Consider the following 24,826-nt stretch of genomic DNA (forward strand, 5'->3'; position numbering starts at 1 on the left):
AAAAATCCTCTCCTCCAAGGACTGAGTGAGGTGTGCCTCATGCCTGGAATCCCAGCACTTTGGGAGGCTGAGGAGGGAGGATCCCTTGGGGCCAGGAGTTTGAGGCCAGCCTGGGCAATATAGCAAGACCCCTGTGTCTAAAAATAAAAAAACTGGGCATGGTAGCAACCACCTATAGTCCCAGCTACTCGGAAGGTGAGGTGGGAGGATTCCCTGAACTCAGGAGATCCAGGCTGTAATGAGCAATGATAGTGCCACTGCACTCCAGCCTGGGCAATGGAATGAGATCCTGTCACACACACACACACACACAAAAGTAATTACAGATTCATAGGAAGTTGCAAAACAGTGTACAAGGAGGTCCTCAGTACCTTTCCCCCTGCCTTCCCTCCCTCAGTGGCAACAGCTTGCATAACTGTAGTACCACAGCAAAATCAGAAAATTGACGTAGGTACAATCCACAGGCTTTATTTCACCAGTTTTACACACATTGATTTATGTATGTATTTTTGTGTGTGTGTATGCACACACGCATGTAGTTCATTGCAATTTTATCCCATGTGGACATTTGTTTAACCACCACCACAGTCAAGATTTAGAACTGTTCTGTCACTGCAGGGCTCCCTCATGCTGCCCCTTTATATGTGTGTAAGTGTTCCAACAGTTACTTTAAAACTGGAGCTTGAGATTTGCTCTGGTGACAAATTTCTCCGGCTCTTCTTTTTATGAATGAAATCCTTCCCTGGGGAAAGAGTCCTCTAGGTTTCGTTTTTTGTTTTGTTTTGTTTTTTGAGATGGAGTCTCGCTCTGTCGCCCAGGCTGGAGTGCAGTGGCACGATCTTGGCTCACTGCAAGCTCCGTCTCTCGGATTCACGCCATTCTCCTGCCTCAGCCTCCCGAGTAGCTGGGACTACAGGTGCCCGCCACCACGCCTAGCTAATTTTGTTGTATTTTTAGTAGAGACGGGGTTTCACCATGTTAGCCAGGATGGTCTTGATCTCCTTACCTCGTGATCCACCTGCCTCGGCCTCCTCTAGGTTTTAAGAAGCCTTCTCCAAATGGCAGGAAATTGGCCTCCTGGTCTCTGCCTCTGGCCAGTTTGAGTTACTTTTCCTTTCACTCCTTTACCCTCTATGTTTCCTACCTCTGCAGTCTTCTTCCTCCTTAGCGACATTGGAAAGGCAAAGAAATAGCAATCATGTGTTCCTCTGAGGGCCTAAGATAATGGAAAACCTGTGTCAAATTTACAACTCAGAAAAATCCTGAGCATTCTGGTTCTCTTTGTCTAGTTCAATGAGTTACTTTAATAGTGTTTTGTGTTTTGAAAAGTCAAAAGTCCATTGAGTTTTGTATTTTATGTAAGTTGAGTGAGTTGCAATTCCTAATATTTCTACCAGTAAGCATAACTTCCTAATCAAAATTGCTTTTTTTGTAAGACATGACTATTTGCAGGCCCTTTAATATGGATGAATCTTTCCTGCTGGTCAGAGCTAGATTTCTTTTGTGGCATGCTTCATTTATCACAGGGGAATAGTCTCAAAAAGTATATTCTTTCCATTTTAAAAATAATTGTTTCCCTTTTATTTATTTGTATCTGGTATTGCCAGGGTCCGAAACTTTCTATTTATATGGTTGTTGCTGAGTCTGTGGTACTAAAATTTTCTTGAAGATGTAGTTATATGTGGACTCTAAAAAAGAAAGCTGAGTAAACAGAACCAGAGAGCAGAATGGTGGTTACGTGGGGCATGGAGGAGGAGGAAATGGGGAGAAGTGAGCCAAAGGGTACAAATTTGCAGTAAGGTAGGATGAATAAGTCTAGAGAGCTAATGTACAGTAGAGTTAATAATGCTGTATACTAAAAATTTGCTAAGAGTAGATTTTAGATGCTCTTAACCTCACATACAAAGAAAGGTAACTATGGAAGGTGATATGCGTGTAAGTTTATTTCAATGTGGTAACAAATTCACTGTGTATGTATATAAAACATCATGTTGTACACCTTAAATACATACAATAAAAAATTTAAAAAGTAAAGAAAAACCAAACACTCAAAATTTTGTTACTATAAACTATGAGAATTGACACCAAGGTAGGTAGCCAAAGGTGAATTTAGTGGAACTTTAGATCTGCTCTTCACTTGAAATGTGAAGCCAAGGTTCAGCCATTCCAAAAAAGGGGGAGAAGGTGCTCTTAAGACTCTTGGTAAAATGACATGGAATCGTATATATTTGACTACAAAACCCATGAAAGCACTCATATAGAAAGAGAATTTTGTTTCAAGGTTTTCAGTTTGCTCTTTTCCTTGTTCATCCTTAGAATCCATGGTAAATTTCGGCCGGGCGCGGTGGCTCAAGCCTGTAATCCCAGCACTTTGGGAGGCCGAGACGGGCGGATCACAAGGTCAGGAGATCGAGACCATCCTGGCTAATACGGTGAAACCCCGTCTCTACTAAAGAATACAAAAAACTAGCCGGGCGACGAGGCGGGCGCCTGTAGTCCCAGCTACTTGGGAGGCGGAGGCAGGAGAATGGCGTGAACCTGGGAGGCGGAGCTTGCAGTGAGCTGAGATCCGGCCACCGCACTCCAGCCTGGGCGACAGAGCCAGACTCCATCTCAAAAAAAAAAAAAAAAGAATCCATGGTAAATTTCCTTTGGATATAGATAGCAAAGCATCTCATTTTCAGTACTAGGTGGCCTGACAGTGTTTCAGTAGTTGACAATCAGAAAGAAACATCTTGAACAATTTAATCTTGGTGGGGTTTTTTTGTTTGTTTTTTTTGGTTTTTTTTGGACTTTTTTTCCTGAAAAAAACATTACTCAGAAGAGCTGCATGTCTCACTGAAGCCGTCTAGGCTAAAACAAGCTTCTTTTTCCCCCTGTTCCAGGGAGCCTTTGCCTACATAGTCAATTATTTCATGTACGTCCTCTGGGCTCTCCTATTTGCCTTCCTTGCCGTATCTCTTGTCAAGGTGTTTGCGCCTTATGCCTGTGGCTCTGGAATCCCTGAGGTGAGTCTGTTAAAATGGTTTATAAATGGTTACAATATGAATACTTTTTGGTTAAAATCTCTTAATATGTATTCCAGCACATACCACAATTTGATGAATGTTAAACAGGATCGGATCCTGAGGCCATTTAAGGCCTAGGTCTTTCCACAAGTCCCTCTCAGCCTGGGCTACCTGGAAATTAAAGGGAGTTGATTCTTAGCCTCCTGAGGGTTCCTGTTGAGCCAGGCGCTGGAAAACCTACCCTGTTCACTATCCAAAAAGCTTCCAGAGTATATCCCAAGATTCTGAAAAAGCAATGTTATTGTCAGCTTTTTCAGAGCAAAAGAAAGAAAATCATTTGGTACCTTTCCCACAGTATGATTTAGGCTACATGGGGTGGTTAAAACCCTGTTTCGAACTACTTTTGGCTTAGATTGCTTGACAGTGACTGAAGACACTGAGACTTAGATTACCAGGATGACTTTGCCCTTCCCCGTTTCCTGACCAGGTAATAAGTCACTTTTTTTTTTTTTTTTTTTTTTAAAAGCCAGGGAATCAAGACTATACCTAACCTTTAAGGTTGTTTCAGGGACATTAGCCTTGTCTTCTCAAAACATGCCTCTTGGGCTACCACGTTGTAACATGAGGCAAACACCTATCCCTCCCTCACCAGCTCCTCCTTCATATATGCACACTCTCATACTTACAATACATCCTTGTCCAGCTATCACTCCCCTCCCCCTAAAAAGAGGGAGAACATGAAAACTTAAAGAAGAGTTCTTGCTTTCTTCGGCTCCTGGGCTCCCTTCCAAACAGGGATCACTGTAGGTCAAGCATTTATATGTCACTTATTCCAAAGGTGCAGTTTCTATAATGAAGTCCAGATTTTTGCTTCTTAACCTTGTTGACTTCCTTAGTCTATATTCAATCTTTCTTTCTTTGACCTGCAGATAAAAACTATCTTGAGTGGTTTCATTATTAGGGGCTATTTGGGTAAGTGGACTCTGGTTATCAAAACCATCACCTTGGTGCTGGCAGTGTCATCTGGCTTGAGCCTGGGCAAAGAGGGCCCTCTAGTGCATGTGGCTTGCTGCTGTGGGAACATCCTGTGCCACTGCTTCAACAAATACAGGAAGAATGAAGCCAAGCGCAGAGAGGTAATAATGAATGGCCTTAATAGTCCTCTTTGGTTGTGACCATAAATGATACAGTCTTAGGGGGTGAGAATTTGAGGGTTCTACCAATGTTAATGCAAACACCCTTTGACCCAGCAATTCCACTTGTAGGAATTTATCCTACAGACATCCTAGCATGTGTGTGTGCACAAAGGTGTATAAGGATAGTGCAGCATCTGTCAACATAGTAAAAAACTGAAGCAACGAAAATGTCCATCAACAGGGAACTGATCTAATAAATACTATTCTGTTCATACTGTAGAATACTTTGCAGCCATTAAATGAGACAACCTTATATATATTGACTTGGAATTCTGGCTATGAAACACCATTAGATTTTAAAAGCCAGTTTCTGAATAATGTATATAATATAATTCATATTTTTTTGAAGTGTACATGCACTTATTGATAGAAAATGTCTGGAAAGTGGTTTTACCCCAAACTGGTTTTACTTTTTTTTTTTTTTTGAGACAGGGTCTCACTCTGTCACCCAGACTGCAGTGCAGTGGCATGATCATGGCTCACTGCAGCCTCGACCTCCCTGGGCTCAGATGATCCTCCCACCTCAGCCTCCCAAGTAGCTGAAACTACAGGCACACACCACCATACCCAGCTAATTTTTGTATTTTTTGTAGAGACGGGGTTTCACTATGTTGCCCAGGCTGGCCTCGAACTCCTGCGCTCAAGCCATCCTCCTGCCTCAGTCTCCCAAAGTGCTGGGATTACAGGCATGAGACACCATGCCTGGCCTATGCCAAACTGTTAAAAATGTTTATCTATGGTGAGTGGGAGAGTGAGGGGTAGTGAAGGAGAAGTAAGAATTTTAACTTTTTATTGTATATAATTGTATTCAAGTATATATTGCTTCTCTTACAAAATAAGTAACAGAAAGAATAGATTTTAAAAGAAGTTGTTTATTGCTATGGAATAGTACATGTAAGTGCAGTGTATGTTTCAGATGTTGGTTTTTTCACCTTCTATTTCTGTCTAACATTATACTTGAATTAGTTTCTCTCTGTATTGGACCTCTCTCTACCTTTTGTTTCAGCCCAGCTAAATTAGTCCCACCATGGCAACTCTGTAGTGGTTGTCATGTTTATGCAGTTGTTAATGTATGCTGTTTTGAGGAGGAAGGACTTTTTTTAAAAAATGTTCCAAGTCATTGGTTTACTTTTTTCTTGCTATGATTAAGGGCCTAAGAAAATAATGGCTCTTGCTTTATTTTCTTTGAATTACAAAGAAGTCACATATGGAATGGGTCAAGATCAAGGTCATTTCATTTAAAGGGATTTTTCACAAAACAGGAACCTAATGATTTCTTATGAAAACCAAAAAAAAACTTAACCACAAGACCCAGAAGGAAACTCAAAGATACTGAGATTTCAAATATAGAATAAATTTTGATGGTTCAGTTCAAGGGAGAAAGGTCCTGGCACAGTTAGAAAATAGAGGAAAGCTAGCAGGAGAGAAGATGGGGAAATATGAATAGATTGTTTAACTAACTGTCATGCAGTAGAGGGACTTAAAGGCAGTGTTAAATTGGTGAGGTTGTTAAATGGGAATGATGTTCAACAGAAGGGAAGAGTTGAAAAAACATTTTTTTTTTCTAGAAAGGCTTTATTAGAACAGTTATGAAATTTGAATGAGATTTATAGATCATATAACAGTTATTAGTGTAAATTTCCTATTTTGATCATTGAACTGTGATTATGGAAGAGAACGTCTTTGCTTTTAGGACAAAAAGCATTTATATCCTAAATGCACTGAAACATTTCAGGGTACATGAGCCTTATATGTGCAACTGACTTTTCTGAGTGAAATTCCAATTCTTCAGAAAAAAATAGAGAATCATAAAACAAATGCAGTAATGGTAGCAATTACAGAATCTACATGAAGATATGTAGGAATTCTTTGTGCTGTTCTATCACCTTTTCTGTGTTTGAAATGTTTAAAGAAAGTATTATAATGGTTAACAGTGAAGTGGTGATTGTTGCTGGTTTTGCATGGATGAAGGTGAGTTTGAAACTACAGATTGCTGGGGACTTTCATTCTAAAAATTGGCATTTTTGTTCAAATAGTTTCTAATAAAATAAGAAGGGAATTTGATTTGGCTGTTTCTCTATACAGATGCCATGTATTTCTCCGGCTAGGCTCATATGAATATAGTCATGTCTCAATGACAGGGATACGTTATGAGAAATGATGAGAAATGCATTGTTAGGAGATTTCCTCACTATGCCAGCATTATAGATTGGACTTACAGAAACTTAGATGGTCTAGCCTACTACACACCTAGGCTTTTATAGCCTACGGCTCTTAGGCTACAAACATGTACAGTATGCGACTATACTGAATACTGTGAGCAATTGTAACACATTGGTAAATATTTGTGCATCTAAACATAGAAAAAGTGCAGTAAAAATATAATTTTATGGGGCCACTGTGTTGTATGTGGTCTATCATTGACTGAAACATTGTTATATGGTGCATGACAGTATTTGAATCTTTTTTTTTTTTTTTTTTTTTTTTTGAGACAAGGTCTCAGTCTGTTGGCCAGGCTGGAATGCAGTAGTGTGATCTCAGTTCACTGCAACCTCTATCACCTGGGCTTGAGCAATTCTCCCATCTCAGCCTCTCGAGTAGCTAAGACTACAGGCACATACCATTATACCCAGCTAATTTTTAGAATTTTTTTGTAGAGACTGGGTTTTGCCACATTGCCCAGGCTAGTGTTGAATTCCTGGGCTCAAGTGATCCTCCTGCCTCAGCCTCCTAAAGTGCTGGGATTACAGGCATGAGCCACCACAACCGGCTAGTATTTGAATCTTAAATTTACTTTCTAGTACTTATTTAGACTTTCCAGTTATTTTTTCCTGTTGCTTTCATCATCAGTGGCAACCTTTTTTGTCTTATGGCCTTGTCAAAGTGGGCAGATGGTTGAGAGTAAAACAGACTTGAGAAAGAAGGGTATAGACAGACTCCGCTCTGCAATATAAAATTAAAGCAAGCTAGCCACCCCGATTCTTTCTTTCTCTTAATTCATCCTAAATGTAGTCACTGAAATCCCCTTTCTCAAGTTGCATGTTGGCTGTCCTCATCTTAAATGAAAGCCATTGTAGCTAGGAATTTCAAAGCCCTTACAGCTAGCACCAGAGACTCCACTCTTTCCTCCCCATCATTTTCCTGAGCCATCCTACTCTCCCAGATAATCCTGTATGCTTATTTTGCCAAGGACCTTTTTATTCTTCAAAACTCATAATTTTGTTCAACTTTCTTTAAAATATTTCTTTACTTCTTCAAATCATCTCTCTCCATAGCAACCAGAATCCAATGAAAGGACTTGGTCCATCTGTTAATTTTGGTTTGTTTGCCATTACTAGTGTTTGTCATGTACATTTTACATGTACACACACACCTACACAGAGGTGGAGGTCTCTAAGTATCACTATTCTCTTTCTCTCTTTATCACTTTTTCCCTTTGGCTCCTTCTTCCTCTCCCACTCTCTCCTAGTCCCTTTCCTTGCCATATCTTAAGTCTTCTCTTAAAAATCTAGTCACCTCCCTATTTCTGTGTCCACAGGTTATTAGGCATGGAGTAGGACACAGGGTATGGGAGACTCTAAATACCTCTTGCATGAATACTTGCAGCTGCTGAATAACTGTGAACCAATTGTGACTTCAGTTTTATGTCATTAGAGCCTTCTTGAACATCTCATTTACTAAGCATTCCTTTACAAAGTGCTATATAAATATATCACTGTAAGTACATCATTTAGATGGTGAACAAATAGGTCTAGAAACTCAAATGCAGTTACTGAATTGGGAGTATGGGAGATGGGGGGCATAGTTTAGAATAAAGCACATGGCTAAATGAATTACAAAGGAAAGGTCCTCTTACCTGGTCAAGCTTGTGAACTATGCATGTGTATTCAAAATTCAGCATACAGTGTTTGAATTTTGTTTTTGATGATATGGAGCATATGAAGGTATTTTTAAATGTTCAATAACTACTAACATGTCTTCTAAAAATGTGATTGAGTGGAGGAAAGCAGCATTATTCTATCACTAATTTTGAGTTTTGGATTGTAGGTCTTGTCAGCTGCAGCAGCAGCTGGTGTATCTGTAGCCTTTGGAGCACCTATAGGTGGAGTATTATTCAGCCTTGAAGAGGTAACAACTTTTCATTGTACAGCATGTGTATGTTTTTGTGTCAGGAACTTTGTACATTGCAGCACAATAATTTTGTACATAATGTACAATATCTGTGTATATCCCAGTCCCTGAGTGCTCTCCCCAGCTTGGTGCTTTACCATGTGACTAGAAATCCAATGGGCAGTTATCATCCATGAGTTGACTCTCATGTCTGCAGCACAGCTTTTCACCTGAAACAGTTTCTACATATTGACTTAAGTTTGCTTTCTCACCTTCTTTCTTCTAGGTCAGCTACTATTTTCCCCTGAAAACATTGTGGCGTTCATTCTTTGCTGCCTTGGTGGCAGCATTCACTCTACGCTCCATCAATCCATTTGGGAATAGCCGCCTGGTACTATTTTATGTGGAGTTTCACACCCCATGGCATCTCTTTGAGCTTGTGCCATTCATTCTGCTGGGCATATTTGGTGGTCTGTGGGGAGCGCTGTTTATCCGCACAAACATTGCCTGGTGTCGGAAACGAAAGACCACCCAGTTGGGCAAGTATCCTGTCATAGAGGTACTCGTCGTGACAGCCATCACTGCCATCCTGGCTTTCCCCAATGAATACACTCGGATGAGCACAAGTGAGCTCATTTCTGAGCTGTTTAATGACTGTGGCCTTCTGGACTCTTCCAAGCTCTGTGATTATGAGAACCGTTTCAACACAAGCAAGGGGGGTGAACTGCCTGACAGACCGGCTGGCGTGGGAGTCTACAGTGCAATGTGGCAGCTGGCTTTAACACTCATACTGAAAATTGTCATTACTATATTCACCTTTGGCATGAAGGTGAGGAATTCTTTTGGGACTCAGTGGCTGCATGCGTGGCTGTGGGTTTTGGAGGGCAGAGCTCAGGTATCATACAATCCTGATAGCTCATATGGTGCTTTCAAATCCCCCTCACATTATTCCCCCACCCCTAAAGCCTCTTTTACCCCACATGTTCTCATAATTTGCTAGACAATTGTACCTCTATCTCAAATTGTCTAAGGCTTAAGCTATCCAAATGCCAGCCTCAGTGATGAAATTTTAGGAAGAATGTTTTCTCCTTTTCTGTGGAAAACATATTTTGCCCCTCAAAAACGATGGTGAGGTATTTATTCCAGTACATTTTATATTAAAATGATATCTGGCCAGCACAGTGTTACTCCTTATAGGGTGGCTTTAGAGTTTACCAATAAAGCACAATCTTGATTGAACCAGAGAAGTTGCTGGGATTCGACCATTTTGACTGCTAAAATGGCAATTTCCTGTGGTTCAACCCAATATATACCTAAATATAGTTTTTACAGTTGGTATCAATGTTCAATTGTCAAGAAGTGGGATCGATCCACTTCACAAGTTATCCTTAGTTAATATTTAAGCTATCAAAAGTGGACATCTGGCTGGCATGTTTTACTTTCAGTACCTGTTACTATTTCCATGTTTCAGAAGAAGCCAGAAAAGAAAATTTGTTGAAGTATTTTCCTCCTCCCTTCTAGGTTTTTGTTTGTTTGTTTCTTTTCTTTAGCACCCTAACTACCAAGTTACTTTCCTCTATTCTCTAGAGAAGTGGAGATTCAAGCCAGAAGAGATAGCAACTCAGTTTAGGCATTACTGTAATCTCTAAGATGACGCCATCCATCCCCTCAGTACAGGGAAGGGATGGAGACCCTGGGAAGTTTTGCAGTGTTTCTTCAGTTAATTTTCACCTCATGCCTGCATTCTTTCACTTAAAGGGAATTTGTAAACCATCAGAACACCAGATTCAAATGCATTCAAAAATCAAACACAGGCTGTTTAAAAAGAATCTGCTGTTTTGGTTGTCCTTATCATCATCATTTCCCTCTCTCAGTACAGAATATTAAGAATTTACTATAGTATCCTAGGAGTCAGAAAAACAGTAGGGAGATAGATGAGCTTTCCTTTTTTGATTAATCGTGTAGCCATAGTCATGATCTTATTAAAACTTTTTAATTGTTTAATCTTTCTTGATATTGTTACAAAATAGACTGAAACCTCATATGCTATATCCTTTTTGTGTGAGCAATGGGCTAAGATTCAATATATGAGCATGGTTATGAGCATTCCATTTAAATCCCAGCACCAGTCTTTACTAAATCTTGACCTTGGGTGGGCTACTTAACCTCTCTGAACCTTAGATTCTTTGGCATTTGGGAATAATAATACCTGTCTCCTGGGGTTATAAAGAACCCATGAATCTTGCATGTAGAGCATCCAGCATAGAACATGGTAGGTACTCAATAAACGGTAGTCATTGTTGATAAGAATTCAAAATTGGTGGAAATGTCTGCATATATGAGAAACTCCATCTATTTTCCTTTTTCTTTGGGAAAGGCCTAATTTCTGCCTCCAGTTCTGTGTTGGTCTGGAGACTTCAGGCTCTTGCCTGATGGACCCCGAATCAGGGTAAGCTTCTTTGCAGTCGTCTTTGCCTGCACGTCCCAGAGAACCCCTAGTCCCTGTAGTGTTACACAAATCTTTACAGCCACTTGCTAGCATAGTGCATAGTTAAATTGTCAATGGCCTGTTTGCTTTGCAGAGGGTCAGTCCTCCAGCCCTTACCATGTGCCAAGCAATCATCATTTCTCACTAACCATCTATTGCTTTCTCTTCGCAGATCCCTTCTGGCCTCTTTATCCCTAGCATGGCTGTTGGTGCTATAGCAGGTCGACTTCTAGGAGTAGGAATGGAACAACTGGCCTATTACCACCAGGAATGGACCGTCTTCAATAGCTGGTGTAGTCAGGGAGCTGATTGCATCACCCCCGGCCTTTATGCAATGGTTGGGGCTGCAGCCTGCTTAGGTGAGTAGTGTTTGCATTAATTTCAAAGAAGTTGCTACCCAGTTGACATAGAAGAGTTTATTAAACACAATTGACTGTAGGAAAATTTAAATGCCCATCACTTTCCAGTTAAGTTTGCCATTTTCCAAGCACATTAAGAAAGCGTCTGATATACAGATGAGGAAACTAAAAAAAATAAAAAATAAAAATCATAATAAAAAAGAAAGAGAATTCTACTCTCTCATACTGGGGAAATAATCAGAAATTTGGACAAAGATATCTGCACAAGAATATCATAGTATAAGAGCAAAAAATTACAATCAACCTAAGTTTGCACATGAAGGACTGGTTAAATGAATTATGGTACATCCATATGATGTTATACAATGCAGCCTTTAAATATGATGTTAATATGTTTAACATCTTAAAATATAATGTAAATATGTTTAACATCTTAAAATATGATATATAAATTTGTAATAATATGCAAAATATTCCCACATAAAGTAGAGGGGGAAACATGGCAGAAAATTAAACATATAATGTGAGCTCACTTATTTAAAAACGTATGTTTTTGCATAGAAAAAAACATGAAAAAGTCATTCAAAATTTTTACTCTGCTTATTTATCAGCAGCGAGCTAATAGATAGTGACTTTCTTTTATATTTTCTGGATTTTCCACAGTGGGCATGTATTTTCTAATTAGGGAAAAGAAGCAACAGAAAAATGAAAGAACAAAGAAACAAGAAGGCATCTTGGACTGGACATGGTAGCTCACACCTGTAATCCTAGCTACTTAGGAAGCAGAGGTGGGAGGATCGCTTGAGGTTAGGAGATTGAGACCAGCCTAGGCAACATAGTGAAACCCCAACTCTACAAAAAATAAAAAGTTAATTAGGTGTGGTGGCACGTGCCTATAGTCTCAGATACTCAGGAGGTTGAGGTGGGAGGATCACTTAAGCCTGGGAGATGGAGGTTGCAATTAATAGTGATAACGCCCGTGCACTCTAGCCTGGGTGACAGAGCACAAAACCCGTCTCGAAAAAAGAAGAGGAAAAAAAAAAAAAAGAAAAAGAAAAACAGAAGGCTTCTTGTAGAGGTTATTTTGAGAACTCTGAATCGTGTCCATTGTAACCTTGCTTTCTTGCGATCTCTGGAGTCTGCACAGTTGTAGGTGAGACCTCATTGTTTCTGGTAGGTCAGCTTTTCCTGGAAAGGCCCACAATTGTAAGAATCCTGTATTTTGCCTGCCTGAGTAGACTATGTCTATTTCTTTGCAGGTGGGGTGACTCGGATGACTGTGTCTCTTGTTGTCATAATGTTTGAACTGACTGGTGGCTTAGAATACATCGTGCCTCTGATGGCTGCAGCCATGACAAGCAAGTGGGTGGCAGATGCTCTTGGGCGGGAGGGCATCTATGATGCCCACATCCGTCTCAATGGATACCCCTTTCTTGAAGCCAAAGAAGAGTTTGCTCATAAGACGCTGGCAATGGATGTGATGAAACCCCGGAGAAATGATCCTTTGTTGACTGTCCTTACTCAGGACAGTATGACTGTGGAGGATGTAGAGACCATAATCAGTGAAACCACTTACAGTGGCTTCCCAGTGGTGGTATCCCGGGAGTCCCAAAGACTTGTGGCTTTGTCCTCCGAAGAGATCTCATTATTTCAATTGGTAAGGATTTCAGAAAGGGGATAGTGGAATCCACTGTGGAACTCAATATATATGCATGAAATGGGGGAAGACAGGGAAGAGGGGACTGGTTAGGAGCCAGAAGGATAGACCTAGCACGTCCATCTTCAATTTACTTTTTCTTTCTGTTTGAATAGAAAATGCTCGAAAGAAACAGGATGGGGTTGTTAGCACTTCCATCATTTATTTTACGGAGCATTCTCCTCCATTGCCACCATACACTCCACCCACTCTAAAGCTTCGGAACATCCTGGATCTCAGCCCCTTCACTGTGACTGACCTTACACCCATGGAGATCGTAGTGGATATTTTCCGAAAGCTGGGACTGCGGCAGTGCCTGGTTACACACAACGGGTAAGAAGTCTTGAGTGAAGGCAAATTGGATTGTGGGAGAAAGGAGAATACAGAGAGAGAAAGAAGTAGAACCCAGTTTAAGTGAACATTAGTAGCACTTTTAGGACTTTTTGAAGCTCTGAGATGAAAGTGGATAGGTTTTCAAAATCATAATTAGTGTAAAAGGAGTTTGGGAAAGAACATGTGTTTGAGAGATGTGAACTGCTGGTTGCATCTTATAAATAACTCAGTTCCTCCCTGACAAAGGAAACAGCTGCGTTTTGTGCATAGGCAGCACTGAAATTACAATAGCATCAGGTAGTAGTATATTTGCTGGGTGTTTGTTCCCTGCAATCTCCTTGTTATTATTACTTGAGGATGAGAAAACCAAGTTTCAGTGAGGTGAGATTTATACTAGGTTCCCCAGCTAACAAATACTAGAAAAAGGCTTTAAATACAAGTCTTCTGACTGCCAAACCCAGGCTCTTTCCTTCCTGGGATAGTTCTTATCCAGTAAAGGGAACCCTTCTATTTTTATTGGAAAAGAAGGGAGGTTGAGGAGAGGGGTGGATTTTTTCCCCAAACATGTTATGTTAATCCAGCAATTATATAAGAATTTCACCTCTGAAATTTCTAAATGGTGTGACAGATGCCTTGAAGGATTTAAATCAATAAGGGGACTTCCCTAACTGGTTCATTTAACATCTACTGAATCCCTGCGCCATGTAAGAAGGTATTCCACTAGATTCCAGGGAGACACAAAAATGAATTAAGACCCTTCTGTGCCCTCAAGGAGCATGCAGTGTTTTAGGGAAGGCAAGAACCTAGCAGTGGTTATAGTACAATAGCAAAGAAGGCAAGTGCCACTGAGGAGGCCTGCAAAGAATGTGTATGCTGTTGCTGTGAGGCGAGCAGAGTTCCTGCTGGCTCATAGAATCAGGGAAGGTGCTCTGGAATAGGGGCGTTTGAATTGGGCTGCAGTAGATAAGATTCAGATATGTAGTGAAGAGTATTTAAACCAGAGGAAATCGCAGGGTCTGAGACCTAGAGGTAGAAACACTTGAATACATTTAGGAACCCACACATCATCCTATTTGCCTGGAGCACACGTCCTACTCCTGTGATCGCATACTGGAAGGGCAGCTAGTGATCAAAGACAAAGTTGAAAAGGAGGACAAGTATCACCTTAGGGAATGCTATTTTAAGTACAGATTTATTTTTGTTCTGTTGTGTTGTGTTTGTCTTTTAGGCGATTGCTTGGAATCATTACCAAAAAGGATGTGTTAAAGCATATTGCACAGATGGCGAACCAAGATCCTGATTCCATTCTCTTCAACTAGAATCATAGAATTCTGGATATAAAGCAGGAAGGACATTACAGACCATGGATATGTTTTATTAACTGGGTACCCAAAACACATTTTCCATATTTGGATGGTGAAGTCACATTAGTGTCTTGTCTCTTTCCTACAAGTTAACCAGTTGCACTACATAATCTCTGGAAATTAATTTTGTCTTTAGGAGAAATTACAGTTAGGCTTCCGTGATGTTACATTAGGAAGATCTCATGAAAGAATAAATAAGATTGCTGTGGTTTAATTATATTTGTTTTTTTAAAGATTTTTTTAACTTAAAAAGTAGTTAGCCAATATGCAATCACTGAAAACTATGCAAGAAAAATTCCAGCCGTCCTGACCTATAACCTGTAGGAAACCGATGAAAAAGTCACTCTTTTGGGATCTAACTGTTGTTACTGGAAGACAAAGTGTAAACTAAGGGGCTTTGCTTTTTCAAACCAGAGAAAGGAAAACCAGAAGGAAAAGAGTAATGGTATTTTCTAGACTGTGAAGATTCAGTTCAAATGTTATCCTTGTTCCTGTTACAATATTTAGCATTATTAGTTTGTTATGTGTGTATGTTTATGTTAATTTTAATTTTGATTATAAGACAATGCTGCTTTGGTTAATCTCTTCTAAATGAATTTAGAGAGATTGACTTTTATAGCTTGCTTGTTCCTGGTACTCTTTTGAAGTGCACAAAGATAAGTTACAGAGCTTTCTCCTTGTCTGCAAAAAGGGTAATTTTCCAGGTGGCATTTGTTAGCTGGTACACAAGGACTTTGCCATGAATTTGTTAGTAGCAAGGAATGATTTCTTCCAGCTTCCTTGAAATGAATAATTAGTAAACTTCTAAGCAAAGTCAATGAGTAGGAGTTTCACATTTTTGTGAGGTCCTAACTAATTCTCTTACTCAGATGCCACCTCCATGAATGATGGTGCTTTAGGCTTCTGGAATATGTAAGAACAGCAAAGGGAACCAAGTCTAGACTGCATACTGGTAAACCAGGGAAGATTCAGAACTGCATCTGCATCCTCATGCATTCCTTTGTAAAGACCGCCAGTACTAAAATAACTGGACACCTCATTGCACCTCCCAGCGATAAGTACGTGTAGCAGGCCAGTGTATTGTCCCTATGAGCATGAATTAGGCTTGGGATACTTCCAAATATATTCAAGGTGTTGGAACAGGATAGGCAGCTGTGACTCTTCAAGAGTCCTTAGAATTCTAAATAAAATGCAGAGCCATCCTAAGACCCAGGAGTATGGACAAGGCCTGGTGACCACCAAAGGTGCTTGTATCCAATTGAAAAGGTGCCTGTCTCAATTTCATACCACCTTTATTGCAGTTTAAAAAAAAATCACACTCTGGGGACACTTGGTGGAATTACAGAGCCACCATCATCATTCTAACCACTGTTTCATTTTCTGTAATTTTACCTATGTGCAATTACTCCCCCTCCATTCTGTTCCACTTCTTATCCTAGTACCAAATCCTCTGTTTGAGACTGAGCACTGCTCCTGGTTAATCATTCCTACTACAAAAAACTAACTCCCAGGCCTAGTTAAATTGTAAACCAAGGCTCAGCAGTCTCACAACACATGGACCAGAGGTGACACACAGCCATTTTCTTTGCCATGTGGCCCCGTTGCTGCTGCCATGCCTCCATTTCCACACTGGATGCCCACGGCAGTGAGATTTCACTGCCAGGGTAAGAGTTCAGCCTGGATCATTTTATAGCTCTGTTCCTAGCACTTCCTACCATCCTTCCAGCCCAGAATCAGTGGTCATTCTGCATATTCCCACCAACCCTCTACCCCCAAATACTTCAGTGTACCTCATTTTAAGAGTTGCTGATCCCTGATTCTAGGACGTTTTTACCCCTAGTTCTTATCTTTCCAAAATCTGAAATTCTTTTTTTGGCTCAGAACTGGGTAGCCAAGGGTTATTTTATTTTTATCTTTAAAATAATCAAGGCGGTCGCTAGAGTTTCTCCTTGTGAATAGATCACTCTAGCACTTTAATGAAAAAGAAAAAATCTCTCTGGGGTATGTTATATCATAGTCATGGCTCAGTAACTACGTATTTTGTCCTTTCCATGCCACTGATTCTTTCATATGAGACTATTTGACTGACTACCGTGTATATTGTGTAGAAATCAAAGTCCTTATCTGTACATTTCTGGTCCAATACCTGTCTTATTAGTTGTCCTTCCCCACTAAAGTTTGCAAAACAGAAAATGTTACTATTTCTGGTATTTAATGACAATGAAAGGTTTGGTCATATTTCATAGTGCAGTAGGGATAAGGAGGGTGTCTTAAGTTTGCCTTTGTGTTTCTTCTAGGCTTTGTTCTTGATTTTAGACAGATGAGCCAGTGTTAAGGTGCTACTTCAGAGAATACATTCGAGAAATCAGATAACACTGTGCCAAGGTATACTTTGTAGATGCTAAGCACCGATTGGCCCTCCAGAGAATGACAATATCCCTTTGATACCTCACTCCTGATCAGTCTCATTCATTAACTTCAGCTTCTCAGGAATCCTTGTAGCTTGTATGCTAGAAGTAGCTATAGTATATGGTATCCACTATACATCCAATCCTATGGTTTGGCCCAAAGTTTGGCTAATTGCAGCTAGAGCTCTCAACTGCTAGCTCAGCACCTTGACACTCTAAGTTTCTTGTCTTGTGGAAAAGGAAAATGTTCTTTCTGCCATTGCCACTTTAACAGTAGGACATGCTTAAGCAACAAATACAGCCAGTATAGAGAGGACTGTCAGTAGCATCAAATGGCCACATACCTCAATGGCAGAAGACTAGATGGTTTGTGATTTAAAAATTAATGAGTGGAGATAAAACTATTTTGGTATTAAATGAGAAGATTGCCTGACACAAGGGAAGGGTTTACAAAAGAATGCCAATTAGTGTTTCAATGGAGTTAGGATTTTCCAAGGAAGAGTAGCTGGTAGCCATCCAGCCATAAAATGAATGAGAGTCTATAGATTTGTAAAAGTGAAACTACTATATTTTATATCTTCAAATCTTCAATTTAAAGAATTTAAAGAACCTGAAACAGTTAATGCATGATTCGTTATATTGAAGGGAAAAAACAGGGGACTGATAATACAAAATAATGGCAACTTTAAAGATCATTTCTACTTGGATGTTTGGTTAGAAACATATTCCAATGCTCTCCTCTTTCTCTGGCCACAGCATCCTGGCTCAGCCCAGCTATGGAGTAGAGGTGGTAAGATCCACAGAACAGATATCCTCTGGTAGATAAGCTGACATTGATGATACTTTGAATTTGCCAGCTGGTGAAGCAAACGATTAATTTGTGATTGAACTGAAAAGCAGTTGAATTGTTTTGGCACCAAAGGCTGAATCTAAACCCTTTACAGGAAGAGCAGAGCATAGTATACATTTCTTAGCAAATCTTCAATTCTGTTTGAACATGATGAAGTAACCAGGGCTTAGTGAGATCTAAGGCCATGAAGTAATTCACAACCAAGATCTTATGAATGCATTAAGGTGTGAGGGGGCAAATATGTTTTCAAAAACTTAGTGTGCAATAGAATCCATTATAGAAATTAACCACTGCTGTATGTTTTAAGTAGTTCAATCACCTGTTGCGGTTCGGTCTTGATTTTCGTTTATTTTGCTAGGTGATGAGTAGGAAGATGTACTTGTTATCCCACACTATCTCTTGTTTTGTTTTTTGTTTTTTTTAAATAATGAACAGTGCAATCTTTGAAGTTGAGTTTTTAATAATGATAGCGAAGACAATGGTGAGAACTTGAAACAGCTAGCATATTTTATATTGCCAAAGTACTTACTAATGACTGACCACACTGTCTTGTGAGGAACTGGGTCCCCTACACTGGATTAGAGCCAAATGCAAGCCACCCATCAGTTCAGAGGAAGCAGAACATCTTTTGGGTGGTGCATAGAATGTTGAGCTCTTAAAAACCCTGAGAAAAATTAGGAATTTAGAAAGTAAGTGGAAGGTAGAATATTGAGTCCTTTTAAAAAAAAAAAAAAAAAATTAGATGTCTAAATATGTGGTGTGAACTTAAGTGTCCTAAAACCTTGATTTTTGTTTTTTGTTTTTTGTTTTTGAGAAGGAGTCTTGCTCTGTCGCCAGGCTGGAGTGCAGTGGTGCAATCTCAGCTCTCTGCAACCTCTGCCTCCCGGGTCCAAGCAATTCCCCTGCCTCAGCCTCCCAAGGAGGTGGGACTACAGGCGCACACCACCATGCCCGGCTAATTTTTGTATTTTTAGTAGAGACGGGGTTTCACCATGTTGGCCAGGATGGTCTCGATCTCTTGACCTGGTGATCTGCCCATCTTGGCCTTTCAAAGTGCTGAGATTACTAGGCATGAGCCGCCGCACCCAGCCAAACCTTGATTTTTTTAGCCACCTCTGGGATTGCCTGTGTTCCCTTTGGAGAAGAAACTAAAAGTTATGGCCATGGAAAAAGCCCTGGTAAGAAAATATTTGGATGGTGTAAGATGGTGGAAGGAAAGCCATCCCACACCCCTATAACATATGTTCTGGCATTTATAAACTGCTCGATCGTGTGCCGCAAGGGGGAAAAAAGTCAAGTAATCCTCCAAAGGCCAGGCTTTCTACGCAAATGAGTGGTTCAAAGCAGTGTTTGGCTCAAGGGCAGTCTAGTTTTATGGATAGGGCCGACCCAAGACATCTGCTCATGAAGAAATGTGGTATCTGTTGCCATTTCCTAAACTATAAGGTTTAGATAGATTGTCTTGAATTTTGATAGCAATTTTTAAAAAATATGTATTTTTGCCTCCTCATATATCCTTATTATATATGGGGGAAAAAAAAGAGTTCCTCAGATCAGAGCTCAAGAGCTGTGTCAATTTGAAGTTCAGTCGGTGTAGTTGTCCTGGGGTGATCGCTGACTCTGCTCTGTTTCATATTTCAGTTGCTTGCTCCAAGGAGAGAAGTTCTGAGAACAATGGCTGTTAGCAACTTTAAGTTACTCCCCAAACGTTTGCTGGCCACATTCTCATTTCTAAACATCTGGATCTGGGTAAAGGTTTGAATAGATGTAGGGAACAAAATTGGTTTTTCCATGGTGTAGTCTAATTTTGCCAAATCACCCAAGAAAGAAAGTATATGACGTGTGGAGTTTGCATTTCTTGGATGGGACCTATCAGATCACCCAGCCCAGTCTTGCAGTCATAAATTCCTACCTCTTAGTTCCTGCCAAAGGGCCTTCAGCCTCTGTGTGCACACTCATTGAATGAATGCTTTGCCTAAAATTTGGCCTTTTGAAGAAAAACAGCATGTAATAATATAAAAATATGAGAGTTAAAAAAGAAAAGATCTCTGCCTCTCCTCTCTCTGCCTCGTCCACCTTGCCATTTGTCTTGTTCTCTTTCTCTCCCCACACCATGCCCTGAATTCAAATTTCTCTTTGTTTTATTACAGGCATGTTGTTTTGAATGTGGACTTTGTGGGAGGGAGATGATTGCTCTGAGAACAGAAACTGGAAGATACTTCTGAGTTGATGGGACCAACAGGGCTTTGCTCCTCTGTGAGGGCCAAATCCATTGATACTTGTCGGGGGTGATGAGGGCTTTAGCATCTCAAGGCAGACATATGAAGTATTTACTGCTAAACTGTATTATCTACTAGTTCAAATCTGTTGGAATTCAGGGGCAGTCTAAGATTTGGTGAGTGAAATGCCATCTGGCAAAATTGAGAAGAGGGTGTGGCCTGAGAGGGGAATGTTCAGCCTCAGTATCACATTAAGGGTACCTCAAAATACATGGTCCTTCCAGCTTGTTCGTTTTCCGCCCTCCATTTCACTTTGTCCCCTCTTCTTCCTTTCTCTCCCATTGTCCTGCCTTTTTAGCACTCAGCTTTTTATATAGGTATGTATTTACTTTTTATTATGTATTTGGTCCTTTGGGACTATGTGATGATTAAGAATTTATTCCATTCAAGATTTTAAAATGATGTGTTTAATATTTTGTTCTCTTAAGCTGTCTTTTGAAGCTATGCTGCTAACCAGGTATAGGCCAGAAAGGAGGTGGCCCTGTCAGTACCTTGGTCACATCAGCTAAGGGGGACAGTGATGTCATGTGGGTGACTCTTCTTCATTTGACCAAGGCCAGCCTCCTGCTCTTACCTCTGCCCTTTCATTTCTGGCTATGGGAAAACTACCACCTGTTGGGTGAGCCAATGAGGCCAGGAAGATCAGAGGGGCTGGGTTACAGCCCATGGGCCACTATTTGAATTTCTCTGTAGTAAGCTCTTTGTAGGGCTGGCTCCACTGCAGTAGCCAAAGAAAACCTGTCCGACTCGACATTTTAATGCCTGAGAGTTGGTGAAAGTTCAGCTGAAGCTAATGTCTAGACGTCAGCAGTAACTAGGCATCCAGAAAGTAGCTTCAACCAAAGCTAATAGAGCCCAAGTTTCTGCAGGAGGTTTGGTGCTGAGCTGTCCTAGAGCAGTTGTTTATCTGAGTGTTGCTATCCCTTAGCCATGCTTTCTTAGCTTATTCTCGCCTGTTCCTAGGCATAGCCTGAACCAGAGCTATGGCTCATTGCTCGCTTTAGTCTACTCCCTAGTCATGTGGAACAACATAGTCTAAAAAGGAAGATGTGGACGGGGGAGTTAGGAGACCTGATTTCTATTCCCTATGCTTCTACTAACTAGCCTTGAGATCTTAACCGCTCTGTGCCTCAGTGTTCCCATCTGCAAAATGGGGATAGTGTTAATTGCCCTACCTACCTCACAGGGTTGTTGTGAGGATAAACTGAGACAATGAATTCAAAGTATGTTGACAAGTAAGTGCTATGCAAATTGTAAGAAATGGAAACAATCATGTTAAAGGCAATGGAATGGACATTGGCAGAAGGGTTAATGGATTGTCCAGCCCTTTCTCTGTGTGGCTTAAACCCAGGTCGCCATTGCTTTATACATTTCCACTTAGCACAGATTTGTAATTATGCATGTAATAAAGCACAGCCTTATCCACCCTGGTGTCTGGTGTGTTTCTAAAGACCCTAAACTTGGTAGCTATTGATTTCTGATCAGAAAACCACAGGGGCAGAGTGGAAGGCTCAGGAGAGGGTAGCATAAAACACAACTGCAAACCCCTACTGGCAGGCCCACTGCTTAAAAAGGTTTATTAATACTTATTTTCACATTTACAGACTCAGTAATACTCTTTACCGTAAGGAGGCAAATGAGAGGCAGCTTGCGTTTTTGGAGATGTTCCAGATACCCAGATACCTCATTCATTATGGCTACTTAAATGTTCCTGTCTCATACATTGGTGATACTTTCCTGATGATGTGAGAATTGGCTGGGAATTGTATTTTTCTCTCTCTTTGAGCTCTTAATGATGTAAGGTCGTGGGCTTTGACAGGCCTCTTGCCTACAGCTTCTTTGTACAAGGTGGAGGATGGGTGATCAAAACGGTCCTCCCATGAGTACTAGGATTCTTAGTACCCTCTTTATGGTGTATTGGGATTAAAATGTCTTCTGTGCGAAATCCTCTGAAGTTACCCTGTAGATTAAAGTGGGGTGAGCTGTGGGGAGGTTGTTGTATCTGCACACATTTTCATGCCTTGCTGGAACATGGAAAGCTACACTTTGAAGTACAGCTTTCCTACTTTCTCACTCTATTTTTCCTGTGTCTGACTCCCCCACTCCCTCCTGCTCTTTGTTAGCCAGACAGTACTAGGAAGACAGTGTACCATGTGTTCAAGTTTTACTTTAAGAATTTCCCTAGTTGACATTTGATCACACTTGCACTGGTGTTGACTTGATTTCTTGTTGCTACTGAGAACTTTAATGACTTTGGCCTAGTTGGTATCATTTCAGGAAGGACACCTCTATGTGAAAATGACTCCCTCATAAGCCTAAAATCCCATGAAATTTCAGTTATTGATGTTATTTGTCATTTTACTGTGCCCCTTCCACACTACCGTCATTCCTGCCTCTAATCTCTATACCTTTTAAGAAATAGCAATACATCTGTTACCAGCTATCAACAACTTGCTGTGAATCAGAATGTCATGTGTAGTCACTACAGAGCTCAGATAAAAGTTGCTTTGATGGAATATGAGGTACGGACCTATCCATCATCTCTTACAGGCGCAGCCCAGAGAAAAAGCTGGAAATAACCACCAGATGTCAGTGCAATCATTAAAATACTGATGTGGCTGAGCTCCGACCGGAGGGGAACTGTGTCTGAGGGGTAGGCAGGGCAGAAAGCATTAATTCATACATGTAGCTAGGTGCTGGGAATGCAAAATTCAATCACATGAGTATTTCTTCCTTTATCGGACATTCTCTTAATGTACATAATACACTTTATGCTTTTCTTATTGTTTTTAAAGAAATCAATCACAAGGCAGTCCCTGCCTGTGAGGAGCTTACTGTGCTGGTATCTGAAAGTTGTATTTTCTTTTTCAAAGCAATGTCCCAGGTGAAAACAATGAGGAAAGAAGGGCTCTAATTCCTCCCTCAGTAGGGGTGGCCATATAATTTGCTTTATGACTAGGGCACTTTTGACAGTGGGAGGGACAACAGGCGTAAACTAGGACTCTCCCAGGGCAACCAAGAAGTACAGTGGTTCTGTTCTTTGGACTCTAACTCCAGGCCTCCCAAGCTCCTTTCCTAGCATCTCAGGCTCTGCCCTCCCCTTGAGCTCCCAAGGCCTCTCCCCTGGACTCTCTTTCCTCCCTCATAATAAGCACTCTCAACTGCTCCTGGGATATAGGATAAGAGAAATGCTCAAACAACCTCAAGTAAAAAATTCATATCTCAAAAACAAAAATAGAGCTCTGAGCAGAGAGCAACATTCAGGGTAAGAGGTTCACTGGTGCCTCCTCAAGCTGCCAGGTTGAGGATTTTCCATACCTATATGTTGCCCACTGCTAGTGTCTCTAAATCGACCATTTGAGCATCTTCACCCCAGAGGTTGCAAGTAGAAGAGAAGGTAGAGAAGATGGAAAAAGCATAGGATTTGATACCAGAGGACCTGGACTCAAGGTTTACTACCTTGAGGAATTGGCTACCTTTCTTCTTTCTTTTTTTTTTTTTTTTTTTTATTATACTTAAGTTCTAGGGTACATGTACACAACGTGCAGGTTTGTTACATATGTATACATGTGCCATGTTGGTGTGCTGAGAGAGTCTCACTATGTTGCCCAGGTTGGTCTACAAAGTCCTGGGCTCAAGCGATCCTCCCACCTCAGCCTCCCAAAGTGCTGGGATTACAGGCATGAACCACTGACCAGCTACCCTCCTTGATGAAACAAAACTCAGGATCTCTACGTTTAGCCTTGGATAAACAATCTCCTCTTGAAAAGGGGCTTCTGCATCTCACAGTATGGCTTTGTGTTTCACAAGATTCTCCTTGCCTTGGAGGCAGTTTTCCTAGTTACCTCATTGGCCTAGGGGTGTGGTGGAGATCATCCCCTTTTTAATATTCTGGCTCAAGTGTGCCTCCAGAGCCCAGCTGAACTGAAAGTAGAACTTTTCATCTGAAAGTCTGAGGAAAATGAGACAGAGCCGTCGTCATGTGCCATGAAATCAGCCCAGCTCACCCATATTGGTGACTCCCAAACCTAGCTGTGCATCAAAATCATCTGGGTAGTAAAAATGAGACTCCTGGACAGTTTGGCTTCAGACCTTGAGCTAGTATTTGGAAAACCCTGGAGGAGCATTCCAGGCTTCATCTCACCCTAAAGTCTTATCAGCCTCCTGTGTATGGGCACCATCTTAACACCTGCCACCACCTGAGAGAACTCATTGTCCTACTTGTTCACTATTGTATCCCAAGCATCAAGTGTAGTGCCTAGCACAGAGCAGGACCTCAGAGAATACAGTGCTTGCTGAACGCTGGCTGGCGGTGCAAAATAGGACGGCTTAGTTCCTGTTTCCTGCCTGGAGATATGTCTCTTACCTGGTCATATACCACCTTCTGGGCACACCACACTTATCCAGCCACAGGGGATTCTGATTCTTATATTACAAGTCACAACCTGATCATCACCACTGAAGTACAACCCTGTGTGGGTGATGGAGGGCATCTCTCCCACCAAAACGTTTCCCGACTATTTTTCCCTCTGAGACTCTGAACATGTCTCTAAATCAGGGCATCCCAGGTACACTCAAACGAGGCTTGTCATTTATGGTTTTCAAGAGGGACACACTCACTTTATTCCCCCCTGCTCCAACTCCCGTTTGGCCACACCTGAGCCTACAAAGACAGAAAACCCTTGCCCCAGAGATCACCCAGCCTGACAAAGTCACTTGTACCCCATCTGCCCTC

General features: G+C 40.9%; 1 protein-coding gene across 1 annotated transcript in view; it reads left to right on the top strand.

Annotated features, from left to right (window-relative positions):
- Window positions 1–21,517, top strand: part of CLCN5 (chloride voltage-gated channel 5) — a 164,479-nt gene extending 142,962 nt beyond the window's left edge. Inside the window, 9 exon segments of the mRNA XM_033200990.1 lie at window positions 2,886–3,008; window positions 3,938–4,144; window positions 8,252–8,332; window positions 8,601–9,143; window positions 10,975–11,161; window positions 12,421–12,777; window positions 12,780–12,818; window positions 12,974–13,190; window positions 14,419–21,517. Coding sequence (XP_033056881.1) covers window positions 2,886–3,008; window positions 3,938–4,144; window positions 8,252–8,332; window positions 8,601–9,143; window positions 10,975–11,161; window positions 12,421–12,777; window positions 12,780–12,818; window positions 12,974–13,190; window positions 14,419–14,509 — 1,845 coding nt within the window. The 3' untranslated portion in view covers window positions 14,510–21,517.
- Window positions 21,518–24,826: the final 3,309 nt, after the last annotated feature.

The sequence above is a fragment of the Trachypithecus francoisi genome, unplaced genomic scaffold (genome assembly GCF_009764315.1).
Source record: "Trachypithecus francoisi isolate TF-2019V2 unplaced genomic scaffold, Tfra_2.0 Lachesis_group6, whole genome shotgun sequence".
In the NCBI taxonomy this organism is placed as follows: domain Eukaryota; kingdom Metazoa; phylum Chordata; class Mammalia; order Primates; family Cercopithecidae; genus Trachypithecus; species Trachypithecus francoisi.